We start from the raw sequence: 24,329 nt of genomic DNA, 5'->3' as shown, positions 1-24,329 counted from the left end.
GTTAAAGGAGAAAAAAAACCCACCATGTAGACACTGAAAGATGTCTTGTGTCAAGAAGTGCTTCTGGGAAGAAAAATGCCACCTCAGAATTTAGTTGTAGAACAGGTGGTTTGTTTTTTTTTTTGGTTGTTGTGTTAAAGCAAATCCCTCTTTTCCATGTTTTTTTTTTTTATGGTCTCATTCACTACGTTTGAGTTTTCAAACTATGGAACCCTTTATGTTTCTATATCTGCAAGCCGCAGAATCCCCTCAACAAGTCAACATGAATGTAAAGCTGAAAGATAGCTGGAGAAAGCTGCAAATTAAATATACTCTACATGTAAGGACATTCCTTGACAATAATTTCAAGGTAAAAGGACTAGCAAGTTAACATCACTTCTCATTGTGTACAATACTTTATCAGAGAAACAAAATTCTATTTGGCATTCATATTAAGCACTGGGGGTGCAGAGAGAAATAATGGAAAATTAAAAAATACTGGTATCAGTTATACTGCAATAGTTATGCATCCAAATTAACCTGTATGCTGTAAACACGGGGGAAGACTTTAAGATCCCCTGCATATTTAATAGAGGAAATTTATGACTATCCATTTTGCAAAGGGGCAATAGGAAAAGGAAAAATGGGTAGAACTGTCAGCAGAACAGTTTGACATATTTCATTTCCATATTTATAAATCAAGATTTTACAAGAATGATTTATACCTGAAGCTACAAAATAAATACCTCAATTTTCACTTTTATGATTCAAATGGAAGTCTGGCAAAAAGAACTGGTGTCACAAAAAAACCCCGCAAGACTACGATTCAAGAATAATTCCTTATATGCCATCACTTACACATATATGCATTAATACATGTGCAGCATACTTGCATCTGTTTTCCTTATAAAGTGGACTGATTATTGGAAACAACCTCAATTTAAGCCTGCCATTATTCATTATAAGATTTGCATGTCTTTTGGGAGCTTTCAATGGTATATACCGCTCATTTTATGCAAAACAAGGGTAAATGCCTCTGAAAGAAATGCACTTTACATATTAATACCTTATATAAAGAGTATATTTCATTGTGAGTCATTCTGGGACAACAAAAGCTACCAACATCTACTCTGTGTGCAGTTAACATATATAAATTATTTTACATGCACAATATTCCTACTGAAATGCCTCTTCATTCATCTTTAAATTTGATGGAGTCTATATTTTTTTAAAGAATTAGCATGACCAATGTTGAAAATACAATCCTTTGCACTGTTGCAATCTGACCACAAACTTAGTCATAACATTCATTTCACTTATTCAAGATGCTGTTACTTACTCTACTCATCTCTTGTTTGTATATACAGGTGGTAATTAACCTCAGACTCGAAATTAGAGGCCACAGCTTAGGATCAGACTCTAAGCTAATATTAGAAGACTTGAACAAAACATTTGACTGACAGCAAGATGTTCTATCATAGGTACCCCACAGCGTAAGGAGAGTGGGGAGGGCTATTTGAAAGAAAACAAAACTTCCCCCCATCCCCTCCCACAGAGGCACTGGTGCACTCAGCCAACAGGAACTGATCTCTCTGCTAATCCACTTGGTCTCTACACACCTGCACTGCTGTTAACAGCCATGCCGTGGCCACCTCCTCTTTCTGGAGGCAGAAATCAGTCCTTCATTAAGCAGACTTTCATATGAGAGTGTGCAGCAATTAGTTTCTAGCATAAACTTTATTATAGCAAGTAGTTATAAGAATGCACTTCATTGAATTTATTCATTACACTATAGAAGCTATCTCTGCTAGACATATGTAAATGTCTAAATTGTCTACATGCTATTGACCAACTGTTAAATATTGATGCGAACATAAAATGTTCAAATCATCATGGGTGGATTTGGTCCAGAGCTACTACTGTTAGTTTCGTACTTTCGTTTTGGAGGCTCCTGTATGAGGAAGTTATATAAATGGAAGGACAGATCTTTAGTTTGTATTATCACAGCCCCATAAAAGCTAGATAAAATTAAAGTAAGACCACTGCAAATTTTGGTTCAAGGTCTTGAATAATTTATTTCTAGTTTACTCCTTTTTTTTTTTTATTCACATTTTTGATAGCACAAGATGAAAACAATTTTTTTCCCCTTTCCCATTTGGCCAGAGTTAGCAAGCATCAGCTGTTTCAAACACAAACAGTCAACGTACCATTTCTCAGCAGTAAAGCAGTTATCAGTTGTCACACAACAGGCATTAATTTCAGTTCACATAAACCTCTTATTTCTACATTGATCTGCCCTCAAGCAGCATGAAGCATCTAAACTGAACTGACCTTAACTTATCCAAAAATCTTTCAGATAAAATTAAAATCCTTATTCAAGAGACTCCAGAACTTACACGTGTGAACCAGAAGAGTGCACTACTGGGTCAGGCAAAACATAAATTGAATTTTAATCTTTCATTAAAAATTGGAATGCAACATCTATATTTAAACAACTTTATTAACATAGTCAAGCAGTGATTAACATTCACATCTATTATGTCACATCATACAAATGTAAATACAAAATTACTACAGTACAATATATATTCTCTGCATGATCCAAAATATTTGGTGGCCCCAAAAACTCTTTAAAATTCAGCAGCTTATCAAAAATTAAAACCATATTCTATTTAAAATGAAGTTCTGTTAGCACATAGGCAGACTTCAAGAAATATCACTCAATTTAATACAGTTTGAGAGGTTGCAGGAGGATATGTTTGAAGGAAACATTCCAACGTTGTGGCAGATACAGAAACATCAGATTTAAAGCTTTCAAGCAAAACTCATACAACCTAAGTTGTCAGCAGAAAGATCCAGTCATCTTTCATTTTAAACTACTTTGTCTACTGCATCCAATTTAAAATTTTAAAGTGTCTAGTATTAGTAAGACAATGTATAACATAACTACCTATCTCTTCCCATGAAAAACGATAATATTACACTGGAGATTTCAAGAGCCTAATGAATCTGCTGATCCCAATGTTTTTATCTAATCGCCGTCTCCTCACAAAAAACACCCAGGCCTTCTCAATTTTGTTGCTCACTCAAAGTAAGGAAATAGATACCCAAGGTGAAAGTAGCACAATAGAACCACCTTACAGAAAAAAATGGTACTATACTGTAAGCACTGAATTCTTCGAGATGTGGATTTGGTTTACTTAAAGTATACTGTAACACCATACAGGGATTCATCTTATAGAGCCACTTTAAATTTCCCTCATATAAGTACATTCAAGTGAGAAAGTATTATTTTAGTAGAATATACTCTACAAGGCAAGCAAAAAGAATACTCGCCTCTGTTTCCCATTTAAAATAATAATTTAAAACTGGCTTGCTCCAACCATTAAGTGCAAAGAGCAAGCATCAGTGGCAGACAAAAACCAGTTTCTATTGGAGAAGAATACTTAGAAGACTGATGGATGTAAGTCATTCTGGAGAATGCATAGGTGACTGAAATACAGCTACTGATCAAGCTTTATTTATTCAAGATGAGGTTACTGGAAATACTTATGTAATATATAACAAATACGTATGCAAACTACATCAGCGTCTATCTGAGATAACTGCAGGATGTTTTGCCATTTCACTGTAGAGCTTAACCTTTATCTAAGATAAAAAGTTACTCTTTAGACCCTATATAGAAGTTTTATGCATCTGTCATCCTCATGAAAGAGATAGTATTGAAGTAATTAGTGTTGCAACTTCTTTCCTTGACAAAATATGAAACTAAAGATTTCCAATATAATGTTGCATTTAAAGCATTTTTCAAGAAATATTTCAGTTGTTTGAACACGGATGCATTCTCCTCAAGGGAAGAATGGTTTTGCACCTTATCTGTTAATACATTCAATATGAATAAAATAGGTGAAGCAAAAGTCATTATTGTCCCACAGTAGGTTAATTTAGAGTACGTTTAAGACAGAGGAGCTGCCTAAATAAAATACATGAACTGATATAAGTAAGACACATTTTTATTAGCATGTGTTCTGAACAAAAAGGGTACAAGAGTATTCACCTGAGATAAAGCTAGTATTTGAATATTTCTAAGTAGCAATGAGTTTCGCTTGAGGAAAGCCACTTGAAGTTTTAAAATATACATTTTACTATTTTACAATATATGCAGTTTAAGTAATTAAGATTGATGCTAACATGAAAGTCTTAACAAAAAAATAAATCACAGTGTGTATCAATATTGTTAGTTACAAAATTTATGCTACTTCATAACTTTTAAAAATTATAATGATTATAAATTTTAAACCCATTCTTCTAAAAGTGATCTTTTGAGTACGAGCTTTAAGGAGCAATAAACTAAAGCATAAGAATTAGCTTATTACAATTTAAATATATACATGTTCGCTGATTTAGAAAATAATCAAGCTTTGGAAAAAAACTTACAAAATTGATTATTTTTGCTTGCACTGTTTAAAATAATGAACTATTCTAATCTTTTTCCCTAAATGAAACAAGCTGTTTCCTGAATGTGTAATGAAAAAAATTTAGTATTGAACTTCACTTAAGACTAATTTAACAGCAATTTAGAACTGCCAAAAAGATGCATTTATAAGGATTTTAAATATACTTTCTGTTACCAACTTAGGTTGATCAGCAGCTTTTATTCACTCTCAGAATCCTTCAAAAAGGGAAACTCAAAACAGGAAAAAGGCATATATAAAAACAGTAAACACTGACCTCCTGAGGTTCCTACAACAAAAATATTCAAGTAGAAAATCTACACCATTACTTAGCAGCGGCTATTTCTGTAGTTTAGCACACTAACAGCACTTTATTCAGTGTGTAAGGAGCAAATGAAGTAAGCCGTGCTTTTAGCATGCCTAGAGGCAGAAACACTGGAATGTAACAAAGACAAACTCACAATTCTACCAGTAGAAACATTCAGTCAACATTCAAGAACTGTCAAGACTACACCACAAGAATTAAGATGCTTTTTATATATCCCATGATGCAATAATTGAATTATAAATGTTAATGCTGATTCAGAACTTTTCTTACCTCACATTATCCCCTAAATAGCTTCTGCAAATCTCTGCACTATATTATGTATTAAGAATATGGTTTATTTGCTTTAAAATATACCATGAGAGAACTTACTGATACAAAAGACTATTTTGTCAGTACTGTTTATTTCTGCCTTACTTTAATTATTTTCCTTGCTGTTATACCAGATCAGTTCACATCTGTACAAATACCTATTAAAATACGTATGTACAAAAGTGGCGTTCTAAGCTAATCCGAGGTGAGGTGGAGTGGTTTTATTTGGTTAAATGGGCTTTCTGAAACTTGAGAAGTTCAGTTAAACTCAGATTCTAGCTGTTATGCTACAGTATTATTTGGGTAGGTTTTCTATTCTACAAATTTTTTAATGTCATTTCTCTGAAACTCTTCCCTAATGTTGAAACAAACACACTCAAAATTAAAGCAAGTTTAGGTCTAAAATAATATCCCACCTTGCTAAATTTTAAAGGTTTGGGTTTTTTTTTTCCTTCCAGAATTTGGCTTAAATTGTTAGTGACTATTACTAATTTACTTCAGAGTTATTAGTTAAGAAGAATTTTGTATTTGCTACCAAAGCAATGTAATTTGAAAGCAAGTTATTACATGCAATTTTGACCCAATTGAATAAATACTATGTACTAGCATTACTGAGTGTACTTCATACATGTCCAAACTGTTCTTTAGTATAATCCATTAAAATTTGCAAAGCCCAGAAAAAGGGGGGGCATGTAAAACATGCACGCTATCATGCATAAAAAAAAATAATCAAAACTCTTTTAACAGCATTTATAAGTTCACACTCACACAGCTCAAACTTCAGTGCAATGGCTAAATCATTCAACAGTCAAAGAACAGAACCATGCAAAGAAGAGCAAGTTCTTAAAAAAAAATAACAAAAAACAACAACCAAACAAAAAACCCCCAAAACTGTTATCCAGTATCCATTCTGCAATGCAAAGGTGAGAAACTAAATCTACAAAAAAGGCTGTTATGGCTTAATTTTGTTTTGCAGATTAATTATGCAGCACTTGAAAAATGGAAAGGTGTGGCTTCACCTCTGACCAGCAGAGTTAAAAATCTCTCCATTTTCCTTTATCATCATGGGATACTCTTTAGGCAATCTAAATTATTAAAGACTTGCCACTTTCAGATGGACACAAGATCAAGTGTACCAGTTAGGATTTCACATTCACAGTACATAAGAAAATACACATGGAAGGAAAAGTAAAGGGTTAACTTAACAAGGATTTATTCACAGGAATACATGTAAGTAGAGAAAAAAAAACACAACAGAAAAGCTAAACAAATGAAATGAAGAGGATCCAAACCAACTTTCACTCTGTAGCTTTAAACTTGCACCCTTGTGCATTTAACTACATCACAAAGGGCCACCAACATGCGCCGATACAGTGTAGATACCCTGCATTACATCCATTAACTTAAACATCTCTTTAAGATCATGCTTTGAACAAAAAGAAAGCGTAAAAGGTAATATGTTGAGTGGGAATAAACACAAATATAGCAATCATGTCATCAACTTCTACAATTGTCTTTACGTGCCAACTAACATTTATGCAGCCTTTAACGGGTCTTACCATGTAACTCATTTTTAGAGATTCTGATAAAATCACTAGTATATAACCATGCAGAAAGCACATCACACTGACAGCACAGAGGCAAATATTTTGCACAGCTATATCAGCTTTCCACATTGTGCAGGTTACACACAATACAATATCAATCCTATTCTTAAAAGATCCTAAAAGGTATTTCAAGGCCTAATTGTTAACTACAGTACTTTATATCTATATTCTTAAAAAAAATCCACAGAATCTTAAAAAGGAATTTTAAATGCAGGGCTATATTGAATTGGTAAACTGCAACACAAAACTGGCGCAACATAGGTAAATGTATACCAATTTCACTCTATGTGATGCAAGCATGCTACTTTCCCACTAATTTAAATTACTTCTGATCACTATGAGCCAGAACGCATGCCTGAACCTTAAACTGCACGTTAAGAATAATGCCTTACTCTAGAAATTAAATCTAATGAAGTACAATAATCAAATCATATCCACTACTTTAATTCTTTTTTTAATGTAAAAATTAAGATGTCAGTCTTTCCTTTAAAGTGTCCCTCCCTTTACCCCAAAAATGAAAGGAGTGACTCATTTGGCAGCTTGCAGGTTGCTTCATTTTGTCCAAGTTAACCTTTAGTAATTTATGATGGGGTTTTTCATATTGTACACTGCAAGTGCGCGCTCCTAATACAGACACAAGCTGCATTTTAACTGTACTAACTTCATTTGTGTAGTTCTTCATTAACATGCAAATACCTAGGAATCCCATCAAGCAGGATGAAATAATGTAGAAAACCCTTACTTAAAAAAAAACATAAAAGAAAAAAGAAAGCCTTTTACTGTTTGTGACCCCCATTCTTAGGTTTCCTTTATTGTGCGCAAAATAGTTTTCCTCTTTATGTATCCCTAATGTTCAATTATATGGTTCTTATTTTGGTACAGTTCCCCACAATATTACAATATTCCAGAATGTGCTGTTTTGTGACTAGATTCTTTTTTTTTTTCTTCTTCACATCCAGTGCAGAGTTGTAATAGGAGACAGATTTCCACCCACAAAGGCTCCAGATGTTAAAACATTTCCCAACATCGACTTAATACAGTGACGGCAACACCTCCCTCCCGCCCCTCCCAGTAGGGTTGGGATTGTACTGTATTCCCTACTGGTTTACCCTTCCCCCCAGTAAAGGGTAACATTTTCCCTGGGTGCAGAGGCTCCCTCATAGTCTCCCAGACTGAAGGACCTGTAAAAGGAAAAGATAAAGGTGTAATTAAATCTTGCCTTGAACCTTAACTGACAGGTCTGTGCATAAACAAAGGCCTTTTTTTCCCTTTTTTAAGCACTAGGCGCCAACCTTAAAAACAAATTTATACCTACATTTTCCCTTTTAAGTCTGTTAAGAAAAGAGCCCATTTATATCAGGTGAATTATTATTCATGAAACAACAATGTATGCTTTAAAGCTACATCGACAATTCCACTATTGTGCCTAACCCTAGATTTAAGATAAAAGCAGTCCTATATATTCTAACAAGCTTTTCTATTTTCAGCACAAAATTATGAGGTAGTTACAATATTGGGAAAAAGTATTAAACATACCTGCTACTGACGTAACAATGTCATTTTAGGTGGATTAAACAAGACAGCCATAGTGTCTCCTCAGTTCAAACTGAGAATTATGGCAAATTTTATCACTTTGGATTCCTCTTCATTAGGAGGAGGAAACACCATTATGTCAGAACCAAAATGCCCTAATTGATATATACGTAAATATTTGAAATTGGTATATTTTTAATGCATTGTTCAGATCAAGCATGTATTAATTCAAACAGGATTTCTTATGTCACTGACTTTGAAAAAATCTTGGACTGATTTTTTTAAATAGTTGTCCATTCAACAATAAAACAGATTTATTTTATTCACTTCCATAATTTCAGTATAAAAAATTCTATAGCAAGCATCAAATAAAGACTGAATGAATAAACTTAATTCACCCTTTTTTTTTGGGTACTGAAATAATCTTTTCACACCATCACACTACTTTACACATGGGAAATTTGCTTTATACTGTGTGCACAGATAGCACACAAAGCAAGGTGGTATAATAGTATAACTATTCTAGAATGCACTGTCATTGTTCTCGGCTGAAACTGAATCATTCTCCACACAGAACTATAACAATTCTGAATTGGTGCACAAAATGGAACATGGCAATAATAAACACATAAGGCTCCCCAAAACATCAAGCTCTACAGTTACAGTGCAGTTACAGATTAGCATAAGGTCCTTTATTCAGTGCAAAGATCATCTAGTACGTCGTTAAGAGTATATTGGACTTCTCATGGCTAAAGTGTGTTAACAAACTGGCTTTCCTATCCTAGAGGAATATTGCTGTTTAGACCACATCTGCCATCTAATCTACTCATTCATAAGACATAAGGGAGCCGGAGTCTTTAGTGTGATGGCTTCAGGATCATATTCATCACTTTGCTTATTAAACCTGAACTGGCACTTTGTTATACCTACACTTGCAACCTCATCTTGATACACTACCATGTATATCATACATTCACTTTTTCTTTCTTTCTCTCTGTCTCCCTCTCTCTCTGTAAGAATAAAATAACAGAGTCAGACAACTGCTTTTGCTACAGCTACCACCATTTAGGTATATTTTCATCCCTTTTTATTCCTTCTTATAGGAAGGAAAGATATCTCATCCAGCATATCTGTAAAACTCTAGTCTGATGAATTATGTTTCATATAATGCAAACAGGGAGGAAGTCTGTTATACAGCTCTGTTTAGCAAGGAAGATTTGTGTGCTTACCTCTAATTATGGGACTGCAGCTACAGTGCATGAGGTTAAACTCCATAGTAAGCTGCAAGGCGCTCTTTTAAGGGAAGAGGAAACTGGTCAGAGAAACGCCTCCAATTCTCATCCCCAACTTGATTTTTAAATCCATGAAGAATCTACAAATAAGAGGGGGGAAGTCAAGATAATCACTAAACAGACGATACATTATTTACTAGCAACATATGGAGTAAGCCACAAACTGCTGGATCGTATGTCTGTCCATTTGAATTCTCCAGTTTAATACTGAAATACTACTACAAAACAAAGAAACTCTAGTAATGACTTATCTGAAACATTTTTTTAAGACTGACATATAGAATATAGCTACCCACACAAATTAGTGTGTGTATACATACCTATATGTATTTTTAATGAGTAAGGTCACTTACAACCTAGAGTTAGGGCATTTCAGAATGCTAAATGTTTTCTCAATTGACACACTTTATAGATCTTAAGATGACCGTATTAACATTTCTTTTTTAAACGCATAATGTGTTGTGGGAAGAAAGCTGAGCCAAAACTGCAGCTGGCATTTGACAGAATGAATACCTTGCATTTTCTAACACAAATACTAAAGCATGCCGTGAGAGCTCTTTTTTCCCCTTTGAACCTGTAAGACAACTGTCACTAAAAAGGAAGCTGTTAAAATCTTTTTGTGTTTTGAAACAACAGGGATCCACACTGAGCGGCAGTCAAAAGCCAGTAAAGAGGAAAAAAACAATCTACAGGTTTCAGTCTGGATGTTCCAACGTAATGAGTTATGTAAAAAATGAAAGTGAAATGGTACTATCAAAAAGGTCTCAGTATGTTAGCTCTGAAAACAGCAGGTTAAAAGGCAAATGTTCGAAAGAACAAAAGCAGAAAAAATGGCTCCTCCTCATACAAAATTATGCCAAGAGAGTCTAAAGTTTTATTTTTCTTTTTTAAATTCAATGATACTGAATTGTGGAACAGACTGTCATGAACAGATCCTCACAGAAAAGGCAATGTCAAAGTTAAAGCTTATGGTATCAAGTTCACCCTCAATACAACATTCTCAAGCAGAGCTGTACTTAAACAGGATGTAGCGATAAGGACAATACAGTGTCACCAGTTAACTTACTGCTTTTCTCCGTGAAAGAGACTTTCTATAAGCAGGCTCACAGAGACTCACACACTTTTTCCTATCCCAAAGAGTCAGATCAGCCAGCTGCCAAAAAATTACTGAAAATCTAAGAATGTTCAGGTATGACAAAATGAACTTTTAAAATCATCTTCCAGTAGAGTTTTAGGAAGTGAGCCTCAGCTAAAGTCTTCAGATACCTTGCTTTTAGAAAAAGTGGTAAAATTCTTAGGATATGCGTGAGATTTCAACACCAGCAGCTCATCTACCCATGCTCTTGGAAGTGGTATTTTCTCTCTCAGCTCTAGTGCTAAAAACCAAACCAAACCAAAAAACCCCAAACATTAGACAATCCATTTTTTCCCCATCGTTCCTGAAAAGCATAATTATTGTTGGAAAAACATCTAACTGAACTACAGCAATCATGTATTAATGAGGAATTAATCTAAAAACTGTGCATGCCATCACTTGAAGAAAGCCTTGTCTCCTTTCTTGTATGGCAAAAAGGACAAAAGAATACACTTCAAAAAACAAGCACATCCTTATGCCAAGTGACCAAGAATGATTGTGTCTAGTTTGAATGCATTAGATCCCACATGGATAAGTTGGAAAGAATCTGAAAAAGAGGAGCCTAACTTACTGAAGCAAGTATTCAATGCTGAAGGACCAGTACAGAAACACAGAGACTGCTTTGGACAATAACCACAGACAGCATCCTGAAATTTCTTTTAAGTTGTTAAGTATTTGCTGTTTCCTTCTGCTGATGCGAGAATACTCACAGCTGTGCATTTCCTGGATCCTTCAAAGGATACCAGTTATCTGAGAGGCTAACCAGGACAGTGAAATTTATGTCTTTGCTCTTAAAGATGGGATACAAAAGTCTTAGCTTCTGTTCTGATGCTCACACATAGCATTGCTTGAAGGAAAAGTGCCAATACTGACCCATGATCCTAGTAAGTGCTTAGGAATATGCTCCATTTTTGCTTTAAGAAGAATATTGTTAACTTTTGACATACATCCTTCCGAAAAACAGAGATTTCACTTTACAGCTTATGAGGGGTGCCACACTACTGAACAGTAATGGCATCTGTTCATGAAACTGAAATAAGTTTCTTGTCTTTTTATTTTAATCTAAGACACTAGTGCCAAAACACACTATCACATTCTGGATGGTTTTTTTTTGCTAATTTTACACGAGGCAAACAGTCCTTTTGCTGAAATTCTATTAACACTTTGTCCAGGGATGCATTCTTGGGTATAACTATACATTAGTTTCTTGAAACTTGCTCATCCAAGAGGGACTCTAAGTGGGATTAAGCAATCCCAAAGATTTTTTTTCAGGAGGAGTAAGAGAAACAGACCAGGATACCACTGGAATATCTTTCATTTGCAATTTTCTAAATATTTCTCCAAAATGAAGTAGGCGTCTTTGTAGTAAAAAAGGTCTTAACCATACAAATCTCATTTTCTAGAAAAAAGTCTTAAATCCCTCATTTTTCCAAAGGCAGGCAAAACATAGTAGGCTGGACATTATGCAAAGCTCTTTGAGGATGATTATCCCTGTTAAATAAGATCTCAAGTCAAATTTTCAATACTGTTAAAAAAAGTTTGGAATAACCCAAATGCATACAGGAAAATACAGGTTAAAAAAAAAAAGTCAGGATTTTTACGTTGTCTTGTCTGAAAATTTATGACCTTGCAAAGAAGCTTCCATGACCACAAATAGAGTAAGCACTAACAGTGGAAATAGAAAGCAAGGACAAAATGATCTAAAGCAACCATCATTAGGGTATACTGTTATATTAGAAACCTTACCTTACAGAACATGTCTCGGAGATCATCTTTTGGGCTAATCCATGATGCAACAGCATCACAAAAAAAAATAAAGTCCTATAAGATTAAACAATCACATAGGTTAGAAACCTCAATTTATAGGTCTGAAAGCAACACTTGATGTTCATTCTGTGAACTCTGCAGGGTCTCTGATCCTAGTTCACAACTGCTTGTGGTTTTATGTGTTTATTTTCCAGTTAATCCAGACAATAATGGTAAGTTATTGTAGGCCTAAGTGTTCAGAAATAGAAATAGCTGACTGTAGGAATAACTTTGTTTAATCAGGTTTTTGATTAAATAAAACTACAGTTAAAATAAAAAACTGTCCCATCCCACACCACACTTGCCTGACGTTAATTCTTTCAGTACACATACCAAGTTCAAGAACCAATCACCTTAATAACAAGCAACAAACTCAAGACCACAGTTGTCACACTCACTCTCTCTCACACATTTCCAGTTGGGGAAAAAAGCTGTTGCATTTCTTTAAGCAGAGCCAGATTTTTTTTTTTCCTGGGACATACAGAATATTTATCATACAGGTTCAAAACTAAAGCCACCCCAAAATCCCTATACTTAGTTCACCTGCTGTCGTGCATTACCTCCTACTACACCATTGAAACACCAGCCTTTAATCATTAAGTTGATAATTCACATTTTTTTGGGTAGGAACTGAGGATAACAACTACAGAGAAGACAGGATACTGAAAAGAGACCTTAAGTATCCCCTCCCCTTAAGATACGTGAAAGAACAAATGGACAGCAGAAGAGGGAAATGCTAAATACAGAATAAGGCATAATGAAATTAACTGAAAATTTCAAAACAAGGTAGAGGTTCAATTCTTATGTTTCAGGAAGAATAACTCCTGGCACAGGAAAATGAAAATCACCTTCATTTTCCTCTTAGAAAATATTACATTAGTATAGCTTTACTTTGGAGGTGTGGAAACTAAAGAGCAAGTAATATTCTATTATTCAGATGTACCATTTATTTTAAAGAGATGTATGTTTCTTGTCACATTACTATTTAAGCAAAATATCCAAAGCTGAAACCAAACCTCCCCTACTCAAGTTTTAAGAATGAAGGGGTGGTTACTGTTTTTGTTCTGTTTCTTGTTTTAAAAGCCTAGGTTACATCTGGAAAATAGGTTTAAGTATGTAAACTTTTGCCTTATATTTTCATACAGATCCTGACCACAACCTGACAGAAGTATCTGAATAGTGATTTTGATAGAACTTAATTATTTATATATTCTTTGTAATTAAAAGAAAAAAACTGAATTTAACAATACTGTTCTCCTTTCCTTTGCTAGGTGATAATTACTGAAGCATCATGATACGTACCATTCACAACATTAACTTTTTGGCCTCCTTAACCTCAAAATAAAGCTACATCATTTACTGCAGGGAATCATGTCAAGCTAAACTTTTTCATACTCCATATTCAGCTTTCACTAAATTTCACATGAGTAAAGAAAAGCAGTTAAGATCTATTCATATATCTTACTTGGACTACTCCACTGGGGTTGACCGAGATCATGGTACATATCCCACGGAATGCTGAATCCTTTTCCTCGTTGTCTCTTATGTTTCGCAGAGAGGTGCACCTAGCAAGTTGGAGAGCAAAACTTAGCTAACTCTTTACTTTTCTTCAATCAAGTCAGAACTAGATGACAGTATTTGATGGAATAAGTCACACTGATAAGATGATCTGAAACACTATTTTGAATGCTTAGAAAAACACTTGTTGCACAGAGTCTTTACTAGCACATTCCCACTGGGCATCATCTCCAGAACCTTTTTCTCCTGTTGCACTGTATACAGTTAGAAAGTGTGACCCGTATTCCATTAAATACAAAAGAAACATGTATCTGAAATATTTATAGAAACTATCATTATTAGAAGCGGAACATATAATACTATCACAGTATGAATTATGTCAGATACCACTTACAGAACAGTTATTTAACTTTTACAGCAGCAAGCAAGCTATTTTATACATAACAAATCTATAAACATATATTCCTTACAGCAATTCAAGCCTCAGACTGAATTTTAAGAAAGTAATGCACGGTTTAAATTTTACAGTATTTGCATGCATTGTATTATCATTCTGGTGGATTTTAAAATGCTCTTTCATAGTCAAGCTTTAACACAGCAAGCATGTGACAATCTTATCCCATGCATAAATTAGTCGTTAGCCACAACATAAAGAATACATGACGGTGCTACTAAAAACTCACAAACCTGATAGGACAAGATTAGTCACATGGTTGGCAATGATTAAGGATTGAGATTTTGTAACCAACTGAAAATATATCTAAAAGTGAGATAGAGAGAAGAAAGAAAGAAAGAGAGTGAAGAAAAATGAATTAAAAAAAAAAGATTGAATAATACACACCAGGGTCTTATAAACTGCTGTAGCATGGGGGCCACCTCTTGAGGACAAACGTAACCAAGACGACCAATTGTTATTGCTAAGGTAACGCAATCACGGTTATACACCACCAAACGCCAACCAAGACATGAGCAAATGAGGGGGGAGGAGAAAAAATAAAGAAAAAACAACAAATAACTCAGAAACAGAAACCAACAGAATCTGTGTATGATAATAAACATAAGATTTCACCAGTGCTGTTTATTACCACCCCCTAAATAAGAGGCAGCAACATATATGGTATACTCTCCAGGGTAAAAGAAAAATTAAAGAAGTAAATGAGAGAACACCAAAAACACAATTTAAAATCCAAAGGCTTTCTGATGTAAGCAGTCATTCTGCCCTCTTCACAGTAATCTCTTACAGTAAATTTACCTACCATACATTTTGAAGTTTTTATTCAAATGCACTATTATGGATACTCTTGATAAAAGGCATTAACCATTTTCAGTTTTAGTATCAAGTATTCTAAACATTTTTTTCCAATATTTAGAATTCAAGATTTTAATAGATCTACTCTATCTATAAACATACATTTATAAATACTTTTACATGGAAAATATTGTGGTCTATCTAAAAATGCTAAATAGATGAAACAATTCTCAAAGAGCACCAAATAGTTGTCATCTTCATAATCTTGTAGAGAATTTAATTTAAAGCGGTTGCTAACTCACAGCAACTGACTGCAGAAAGTTAATTCTTTAATCCAAATATTTCTTCAGTTTACAAAAGGCTTCCTCTTAGAAGTCGTATAAGAATCTGACTTTTGATACCAAGGCATAAGGACACATGAAAAGCGAAATTGCTTCATCACATGATTAGGTAGTTTGGTCCTTTGTTCTGAGGGGCAGACTAAAGAAAATATCATAATGCAAATGTGTTGTAATGGTGTTTGCTCAACTCACGAAAGATTAATCTTTAGAAAAAGGAGAGGGTGGGGAATAATGTATCAGGATTACTTGAAGCAAAATACATGAATAATACTAAAATCCAGCAGATTTATATGAAGCAGAGAAAGGAAACCTATGTTCAAGGGACATACTATGCAACACTCTAATTAACAGGCATTTGTGAACAGTTTCATGAAACATGCAATAAAGCAGATGATGCTTTCTCCAATAGAAGTTTGGTGTAGGATATACTAGCAGTTTGAAACATACTCATTCCATGAAAGCTGCAGCTCACTGGTAATGTACTGTTTTGCCGTGATGTTACTCAATTTCAATATGCAATGTCTAAAATTTTTGGCAGATCTAACTTATAAAACTGCATTTGAAGTGCTGCTTTCAAATGAAAATATACTTTCAAGTCTTATCTGTAAATTTTGTCATCCACAGTCTGTACAAGGAATAGTAATCTCTGTCAAAGCTCAACTTTTTGGCATCTACTGGTTATTTTCTATGCTATTACTTTTACTTAACATGGTCTCATGTTTCTATAAAAGTGTTTTCATAGCTCATTACATAGCAAGCTAAAGCAGAAAATAGTAATACTCTCGCACATACTAGTGGCCTGCAGCACAATATCCCACAACAAACATAATAAGTACACCACACTCAACATTTATTTGCAGTTATGCATCCACATTTAAAGTAACTTGAGAGAATAAAAAAAAAAAGAAGTCAGTGTTTGGATGCTTCCAAAAATTCTCTAACAATGATGGAAGCAAACATTTAAGTACTGGATGCCTCTCAGTTACAGGTATTACACATCCATCAGTGCAGAGGAAGAGGGTCAGGGCAGGGGAACAGGGAAAGAAAATTTACATTGCTATACTATTCCATGGTATATTTTACAACAAGTAGGTATTTGCTCCAAAATTATCCTTTAAAAAAGTAATACCTATAATATGCCAGACAACTAGGTAATTTTTCCTTCAAGTTCACCTTCCATACTAAACAGGGGGTAGGGGGGCAGAGAAAGTGCAGCTTTTAAGTTTAGAGAATACTGGACAAAAAAATATGCACTGAAAATCTCTCTCCAATTTATCTCTTGCTTAGTTCAAAAAATATAACTGTACCACTGAATTTGCATCAATTGTGTGTCAGGTATAATAACTAAACTGTCACTTCCTTACAAGACAGTTTTCAAACAGGAAAAGAAAACATGAAAAAATATATTCAGTTAGTAAAATAGTAAACTAGAAATGTGACAAATTATTAATAAAGTTTTGCTGAAGTATGGAAGGTGATCTTCATACCAGAACGTGCCCTCTATAAATGCAAAAGAAACAAGCCTCAGAAATTCCAATTCAGTAAGGCATTTGGGGACTGCTCCCAATTTGAAAGGCAAAGCTGCAGGCCAGAACATAAAACATGCATGCTGTTATTAAAATTCTTTTCAGAAATTATCAAGTGAGCAGGTAATGGAAGTTACATAATTTCAGTTTTGTTGTAGTAAAACTGCCATCACAGATCTAGATTTTTGTGTGTGATATTACAAGTTTATTTTAAAAAAAAAGAGTGCATTTTTTGTAAATTCAAAGAGTTCATTATTTGTTTTGTATATGCCAATTACAGTTGTTTCAAACACTAGACATATATATACAGCACACATGTGTAAGGACGTGCATACACTGAAATCAGTATAAACTACGTCTTTAAGTGTTACTGCATACATTTGTCATATTCAATACATAAATAAAACTCGAAGAATACTTAATCAAACAGATTATAAATAAATATAATAAATGTTATAAAAGCGAGAAACCAATAACTTTAAGAATCTAGATATATGATAGATGGTTTGCTGCAAGACTGAGACTTGTCAGAGCTTCTGCAAAACAGAGTTACTTTTGCTTATAAAAGCCAAATACATAGCAATAAAATCAGTTCTGGTGTGGTTCCCCTATGCATTTTTTTAAATCATTACAAAAAAATCTCTTAATTCCCTTCACCATGTATGGTTCAATTTTTGGGTACCTGTGTTCTCTAACAACGTCTTTGGTGTGTTGGGTCTGTTAATTATTTCTACAAGCTGGTGCAACACCATTGGAATATAAGGCTGCATCTCTATACCTGAAATAGCCAAAAAAAGAAAAAGATTCAGAAGAAGATGACCATTAGTATGCATAATCTAAATAGATCAGGTATATTGACCTTACTAACAAGGACAAGAATCTCAAATTTAATTTAAATTTTAAAATGAAAGTATCACTAAAATAACCACAAGACACCCAAATAAACCATGCTAAACATGCAGAGATTCAAAGAAAAAAAATAAATCTTACCCATCTGGATGGAGATTTCTCCAATTGCCCAGGTGGCATTGTTACACACAGAAATGAATTCGGGGTTTAGGTTGGTTCCCAAAATTGGCATGAAATCAGCTAGAAAGAACAACATTTTAAAGTCTCATCACACAATACAACCATTTTGTCCCATTACTGTAAAATCACAGGGGAAAAAAAAAGAAGTTTTTTTAAAAAATCATGTCAGCCTATTTAAATGCTTGGAAAGTGTTACACATGAATTAACAAGAGCTATATTTCTGCTGTATATCAGATTAACCTGGATTTTAGAACCTAAGCAGATCAATGCAAATCTTTTCAAATTATGGTTTTAAAATGTTTCTAATAGGCTTTATCTTTATGTAGCTCTAGAAACCATTTTTTCTCCCCTTCCCTCACTGGGGCACGGGGAAGAGGGGAGAAGAAAAAAAATGCAGCTACAAGTACTTGTAGTTTTATAATATAGTAGAACAACCCTCAAATCACCTGGATAGCTATGTATTCAGCTATGCTAAAAAACAAAAGAAGCCTAGAAGGCAATCATTGTTGATTAAATTTTAAGAAAAACATCAGTCACAAAGATAGATTATAACATCTGCCAAATAAATTTTAAATTCCAAGCTTATCCAAGCATTCATTTGGCAAGCTGAGTGTATGTCAAGACTATCAGCGGGGTCTGTGGGAAGAGACAGCAAATATCAGTGTATAACTTATGCTACTTCCCTACTGAAATTAAAAACAAAGCAAAAACCCAACCCCAAACCTATCCTCTACCCAAGTTTTCTGAAAGATATATCTATCAAATTTTATGTAACAATAGATTCTTGTAGAACAAAAAAAGCTATAAATTCAAGAATTTACCAAAGCAAGCAACTATTCTAATTGAAGTCCAAGTACACCTGTTTTGCTGTATTCCAGCACAATAGGTACCCTTTTACATCATAAAAATCAAGGACAAAAATAAGAACATGTCTTTTAAACACATGATTAGAAGGAGAAAAGACTATAGACCCTTGCTTATAAAGGAAAATGAAAATTTATACCACCATGAAAAGGCAACCCACAGGGATAGCTTAACAATGGCCAAACCAGCCTCTTACCAGTTAGTAAAACAAGTTAATTGTTTAATATGTAAAAGAAACATACCGATGCAAGGCTTAACATGCTGAAAACACGCCTTTGTCAGATCACCTAACAATGCAAAAGAACTCTGCCGTACCTCAGGCATTTTATCCTAAAGAGAGGAAGAAAAAAAGTGACAATTCTAGAAGTGTTTCCAATTTTCTTAGGAAAGAAAAACTTTGACTTAAACAGGTTACTCATCTCACCTGCATGCATTGGTACATTAGTGTCAGGATATTGCTGCGAGCCACTAGCTGTTCAATGTTGCCTCCAAGTCCTTCAGCTAAACCACTGAGTAAATCAAGAGCCACAATCATGAAATCTTTATCTGGAGCCTCATATTGGTCTGGCTGAGCATTATGCAACTGCAACAAATGCACATTTTCAAAATGAGTATTAGATTTTCTTAGGGGTATGCATTAAAAAAAGTTTCAGAACTGCAGCTTCATTTAGATATTCAACGGTTATACTCTAAATCTCCTGGCAAACCTGTAACTTTGCACAGTTAATACATTGGTTTAAGGAGATATTCTGAAAACATTGGAATAGCAATAGAAAAATACCATGGCTTGTGCAAGGGTCTTCTGCACCAGATTTACACAACGCTGGTACACAGGTTCACAGTATGGAAGAAAGCCAGATTGCAAGGCAGTAGCAACTGACGACAGGCACTGGAATTAACAAAAAAAAGAGAGAGAAAACAGTCACCACCTTTCCTCAGATCCCTGAAGTGCCTTTTACTTGGGAGAGGTAAATTAAAAGATATTAGCAATTTAAGGTGTACCCACATGATTAAGTAAACACAACCTAGAAAGGCAGAACCCTTAGCTGAACCAAGACACCTATCAGCAAGTTGTTACTGTCTCTTACTCATGCCAGTTGAGAAAATTTTTCAGCGGCAGCATCTTCTTAGAGGTTGCCAAGAAAGTGCATACAAAACCAGTTATGATAATTCAGCCGGCACTTACACTAAGCTTCAGTATGTTGACTATGTACAAACCCTAACATTACCTAAGAGTTATTAAACTAATTTTTCTAGAGATGCTTTCCTGCTTCATAGTCAGAAAGTACAGAGAATAGGCTACATAGTCTAGTTCATACCTTCAGCTTGTCTGACAACAGAGATGAAGGGAAAGCAAGGAGAGAGAAGACAAGAAAAAAAGGAGGATGGAACATTTTTTTTTTTTCCTAAAAGAATCCCATGAAAGAAAAACCAGTCAAGAATAGCATTAAAAAAAAAATCTAAAGGATTTCTGCTAAACCTGATGACATTTCCTCAGTCTCAATATTTTCTCACTACAGTCAGAATAATTTCTCCATAATGGGAAATACCTAACACTGTCAGCTTTTATAGTCATACGTCCTTGTAGGAACAACTTTAGTAGAAAGTGTAATTCCTAAAATAAGTTGGTAACAAATATTGAAATTTTAACATTTACCTCTAATAAAGGGAAGAGATCTTTATCTTCATCCTTCAACATGTTCCACTTCTGGATTAATGGAGGCATTAGCATCTGAATATATTCCTGTTTAGGATGAAAATCCATCAGCTGCTGAAACACTTCACTATGTACTATTTTATTTCAAAGCTAGAAAACTGATGTATTAAGAATTGATAAACATTCTACTTTTTCAAAAAAAACACCACCCTGATGTACTGTAATTCAATCATTGTTGCAGCACATAAAAGTAGTTTAATACTAGAATTTACAATTTTTGTCTTAAGATTTTTTGCTGAAGTGCATTAAGTACCTTTGCAGAGTGAATCTTTTCCTTCATGTTTTGTTTCAGTCTAGCTGCCTGGATTATCACAAATCTACGTAATTACCTCAGGGCCTATGGAAAATGTTTTTACTAGCAACACAACCTGAATGTACATCTGCCATCTGCTTTTCTCAACCATCTCCCGTGCCCTGACGCCAACCCTATCCCCTCAAGTTCCTGAAACTTCTTCCTAAAGCAACTGACCATCCATGAATAAAGTATTTTCCTATCCCTCCAGAAGCATGCACTTACCCCATCTGGATATAGCCATTGCATCTTCCCTGCCACTGCACAGCCACAATCACAAGGACATTGAGCAAGGCATCCCTATAGTGCTGTTGCTCCCAGAAGGTCTCTAAAGAGCCAACAGATGCTGCCAGCTAATGCTACGTCCAAAGATACAAAATTCTAAGTGACTGAAGAAAGTCCCACCATCACCAGGATCTCCCATTTAGCTCCCTTCTAGTACTGTCAAATGTCAAGGTGGCCAGGGCCAGAGAGACTGAAAAAGAGGTCCTTTGATGGTGTGAGGTCTCCGATGGCAAGTAAAATGCCATGGAAAAAACTCAAATTGTTTCATTCTAGTGTGTCTATGTAATTTGAAGCACTATCTAGAAATAAAACAAATTTAAATAGCCATCATAAGAAGATGCACACATGTGACATGTATGCGTATTCTATTATTAATAGATGTACACTAGAAAAAAAAATAGTATATTTGCCTGTGTATTATCTGTGCTTTGTCCAAAGGATTCTGTGTTTTTATATATAAAATGAATGCCTGTCTCACTCTCTGATAAAGCAATTTTTAGTGATGGTGTGCTCCAATACACTGGAAAGAGACACACAGAGCAGCCTAGCTATACTTAAAGTGGTTACAAAAAACCCCCACGGTCATTAGAATTTAATACACACATTCCACCAATTTCTCTAAAGTCCCATTTAATATCTAAATTGATACATGTATCTCCTCTGAGATGACAACTTCTGAGCATGAGAAAAAAAATCATCATGAGAAGCACATTTCATAAGCCATCACACACACAATTGTTTATTCAAAATGGTGAATATTTGCATAGTGGGAAAATTACATACAGTTTATGTATTTTACCTGTAAATATTTAGTATTATCGAAACCTGCACAGAAACATCAGCATTTCTGTTTTACAACATGTAAGGTATACTACAAAAAACACTGAACCAGTTTTTCAGTTATTATGAATGCCTCTACGGAACATAAAGTATACTCACTGGTTTATTTAGATGATGTCCTACAGAATCTGCTAGAGTTCCTATAGCATCATAAAGAATGAGCAGGTTTTTATGCTGGTATTTACTAAATGCGAAGACCAAAGTGTCAAGTATATATGCAAGGTAAGGAACAAGCTCTGTACAAGCCTCCTCTTCTAGAGTAGCAAAGGCACTGAAGGACAAAAAACCACATCAGTTAGTATCCTGGAAAAAACAAGATGACCCCCAAAAGCCCCACACTACCCAGTTCTGTTTAAACATAAAACTGTATTTAGTCCTCAAATTCATCTGAGATGTTTTCAAAATGGTATTACTGAGATAACTTTGATCTATTTTGACTGAACACGTAAGGATTCACATCTTACATTGTGATGAACAAAATTTAAAAATATTGCCATAAAACCTGTGATGTATACGCAGGAAGCCCCCACCAAGAAAAGCATTACTGTACACAGGTTAAAATATAATGACTGAAATAGTAAGAACCATAACAAAAGCTGTTTACTTAAGTTAAAAATGGCCCTCTGTCTTTAATGTATGCTGTAGCTGCACCTAGAAGCCCTGGTACTATTGTGCCAGATGCCAACATCAGCCTGTACTCTCAACATTTCACTACATAGAAAACCACATACAGAAAGACATGGAAAACTGAAAGCAAAGATAGGGGATGAAGAACTTCAGCCAGCCTTGGTCAAAGCACACATCATGGCATCATGGAAACTTTTCAGGTTGTCTGTCAAGTGTTTGTGAACAACAGCATTAAAAAACCCCACCCAAATCAAACACAGACACACACACACCACAAACCAGATATGCTGCTTCAGGGAAACACTACGGAAACAATTATGAGCTATTGAAGATTTACTGGCCTAGCTTGTGTCAACAAGATTATTATTAGCCTGTCCCTGCACTAAAAATGCATGCATCACTGCATGAGGTGAACAAACCCCTACTAGTGTGCTACACTATACAGAAATGCCTTTTTCTTAACACAATGCAACTGTGAACACTAAGTTGCTAGCATTCTTGTTTTACTTATTATTCTATTATATTATTATGAAGCATTCTTTCAGAAAGTCATACCACATGAGCAGGAAAACATGTTTCAGTAAAATACATTTTCGGGTGTCACCAACTAAAGGAGCAGTTTCTCAATAGTACAGAAACGAATATTAGACATCTGCTATGATACAGAAATTAGTGATGAAAACATACAGTATCCTATGACCAATTTTCAATTTTGTAGACATTAGCTATCTGTGCAACTTCTCACTATAGGGATGCAGCTTTTTGCTCCTCCTCAAGAAGGATCATTGTATTTTCTTGCAATTTGGAAAGCTAGTAAGTATGTTTTGACTTGAAACAGCTCTACATTTTCCTTAAAGTGGACTTTTCCGGATAGTTTATTTTTTAGCTGCAAAAGTAATTTTAATGAATCTCTGCTCTAAAGAAAGCATTTCAAAACACTCTAATAATCTGATATTGAACAAATAGAAAAAAAATCAGGTGTGTGTTATTTTTAATTTCTATTTTATCTCTTTCTTATTACTTTAACAGTTTCCACTGCCCATTGCACTCCTTTCATAAGCACTACATGAGGTTATTTAACAACTGCAACACAGCTGTGTTCAACTACATGTGCACATTTCAACCATGTTTTGGACAAGAAAACTATGAACAGAGCATGGAGGGTTTTGTTTGTTGTTGTTCTGTTTGTTTTGTTGGGGTCTTTTTTGTGTTTGTTTTTTTTTTTTAAACAGAATCTGTACGTAATCCGATTCCTTGGATCTGAAAATACATGAAGCAAGTAGTCTTTTATCACCATTTTCCTGCTCATTCAGGAAGGAAAAGAAGACTATCACTTTGTAAAGACAGAACAGAGCAGACATTAAAGCCCAACAAATTTGGTAGCCCAGTGTTTGAAAAGAGACAAAAAGGAAACAGTGGTTAATACTCAAATCTTACTAAGTACATGTCATTACATTCATTGTATCTGTTGTCAGGCAGTGATACATCTACTCCTTTTGTGCAAAGCTTAGCACAAGAACTCTGGTCTCAGCCTTGTCCTTAGGCACTAATAATATTTGGGGGTAGGGGTGTAATTATAATAACAGTAACAATAATA

General features: G+C 34.7%; 1 protein-coding gene across 1 annotated transcript in view; it reads right to left on the bottom strand.

Annotated features, from left to right (window-relative positions):
- Window positions 1-6,259: 6,259 nt before the first annotated feature.
- TNPO1 (transportin 1) overlaps window positions 6,260-24,329 on the bottom strand; it is a 64,661-nt gene continuing 46,591 nt past the window's right edge. The window contains exons 14-25 of the mRNA XM_082497236.1: window positions 22,205-22,376; window positions 20,629-20,715; window positions 19,753-19,860; window positions 19,396-19,554; window positions 19,214-19,301; window positions 18,068-18,166; window positions 17,760-17,855; window positions 14,803-14,878; window positions 13,909-14,008; window positions 12,384-12,458; window positions 9,440-9,582; window positions 6,260-7,858 (exon numbers count right to left, since the gene is read on the bottom strand). Coding sequence (XP_082353362.1) covers window positions 9,475-9,582; window positions 12,384-12,458; window positions 13,909-14,008; window positions 14,803-14,878; window positions 17,760-17,855; window positions 18,068-18,166; window positions 19,214-19,301; window positions 19,396-19,554; window positions 19,753-19,860; window positions 20,629-20,715; window positions 22,205-22,376 — 1,168 coding nt within the window. The 3' untranslated portion in view covers window positions 6,260-7,858; window positions 9,440-9,474. The remainder of the gene's footprint in view (window positions 7,859-9,439; window positions 9,583-12,383; window positions 12,459-13,908; window positions 14,009-14,802; window positions 14,879-17,759; window positions 17,856-18,067; window positions 18,167-19,213; window positions 19,302-19,395; window positions 19,555-19,752; window positions 19,861-20,628; window positions 20,716-22,204; window positions 22,377-24,329) is intronic.

This window comes from Vanellus vanellus, assembly GCF_965231255.1.
Source record: "Vanellus vanellus genome assembly, chromosome: Z".
NCBI lineage: Eukaryota > Metazoa > Chordata > Aves > Charadriiformes > Charadriidae > Vanellus > Vanellus vanellus.
The sequence above is the reverse complement of the archived record's forward strand: the minus strand, read 5'-3'. Positions and strand labels throughout refer to the sequence as shown.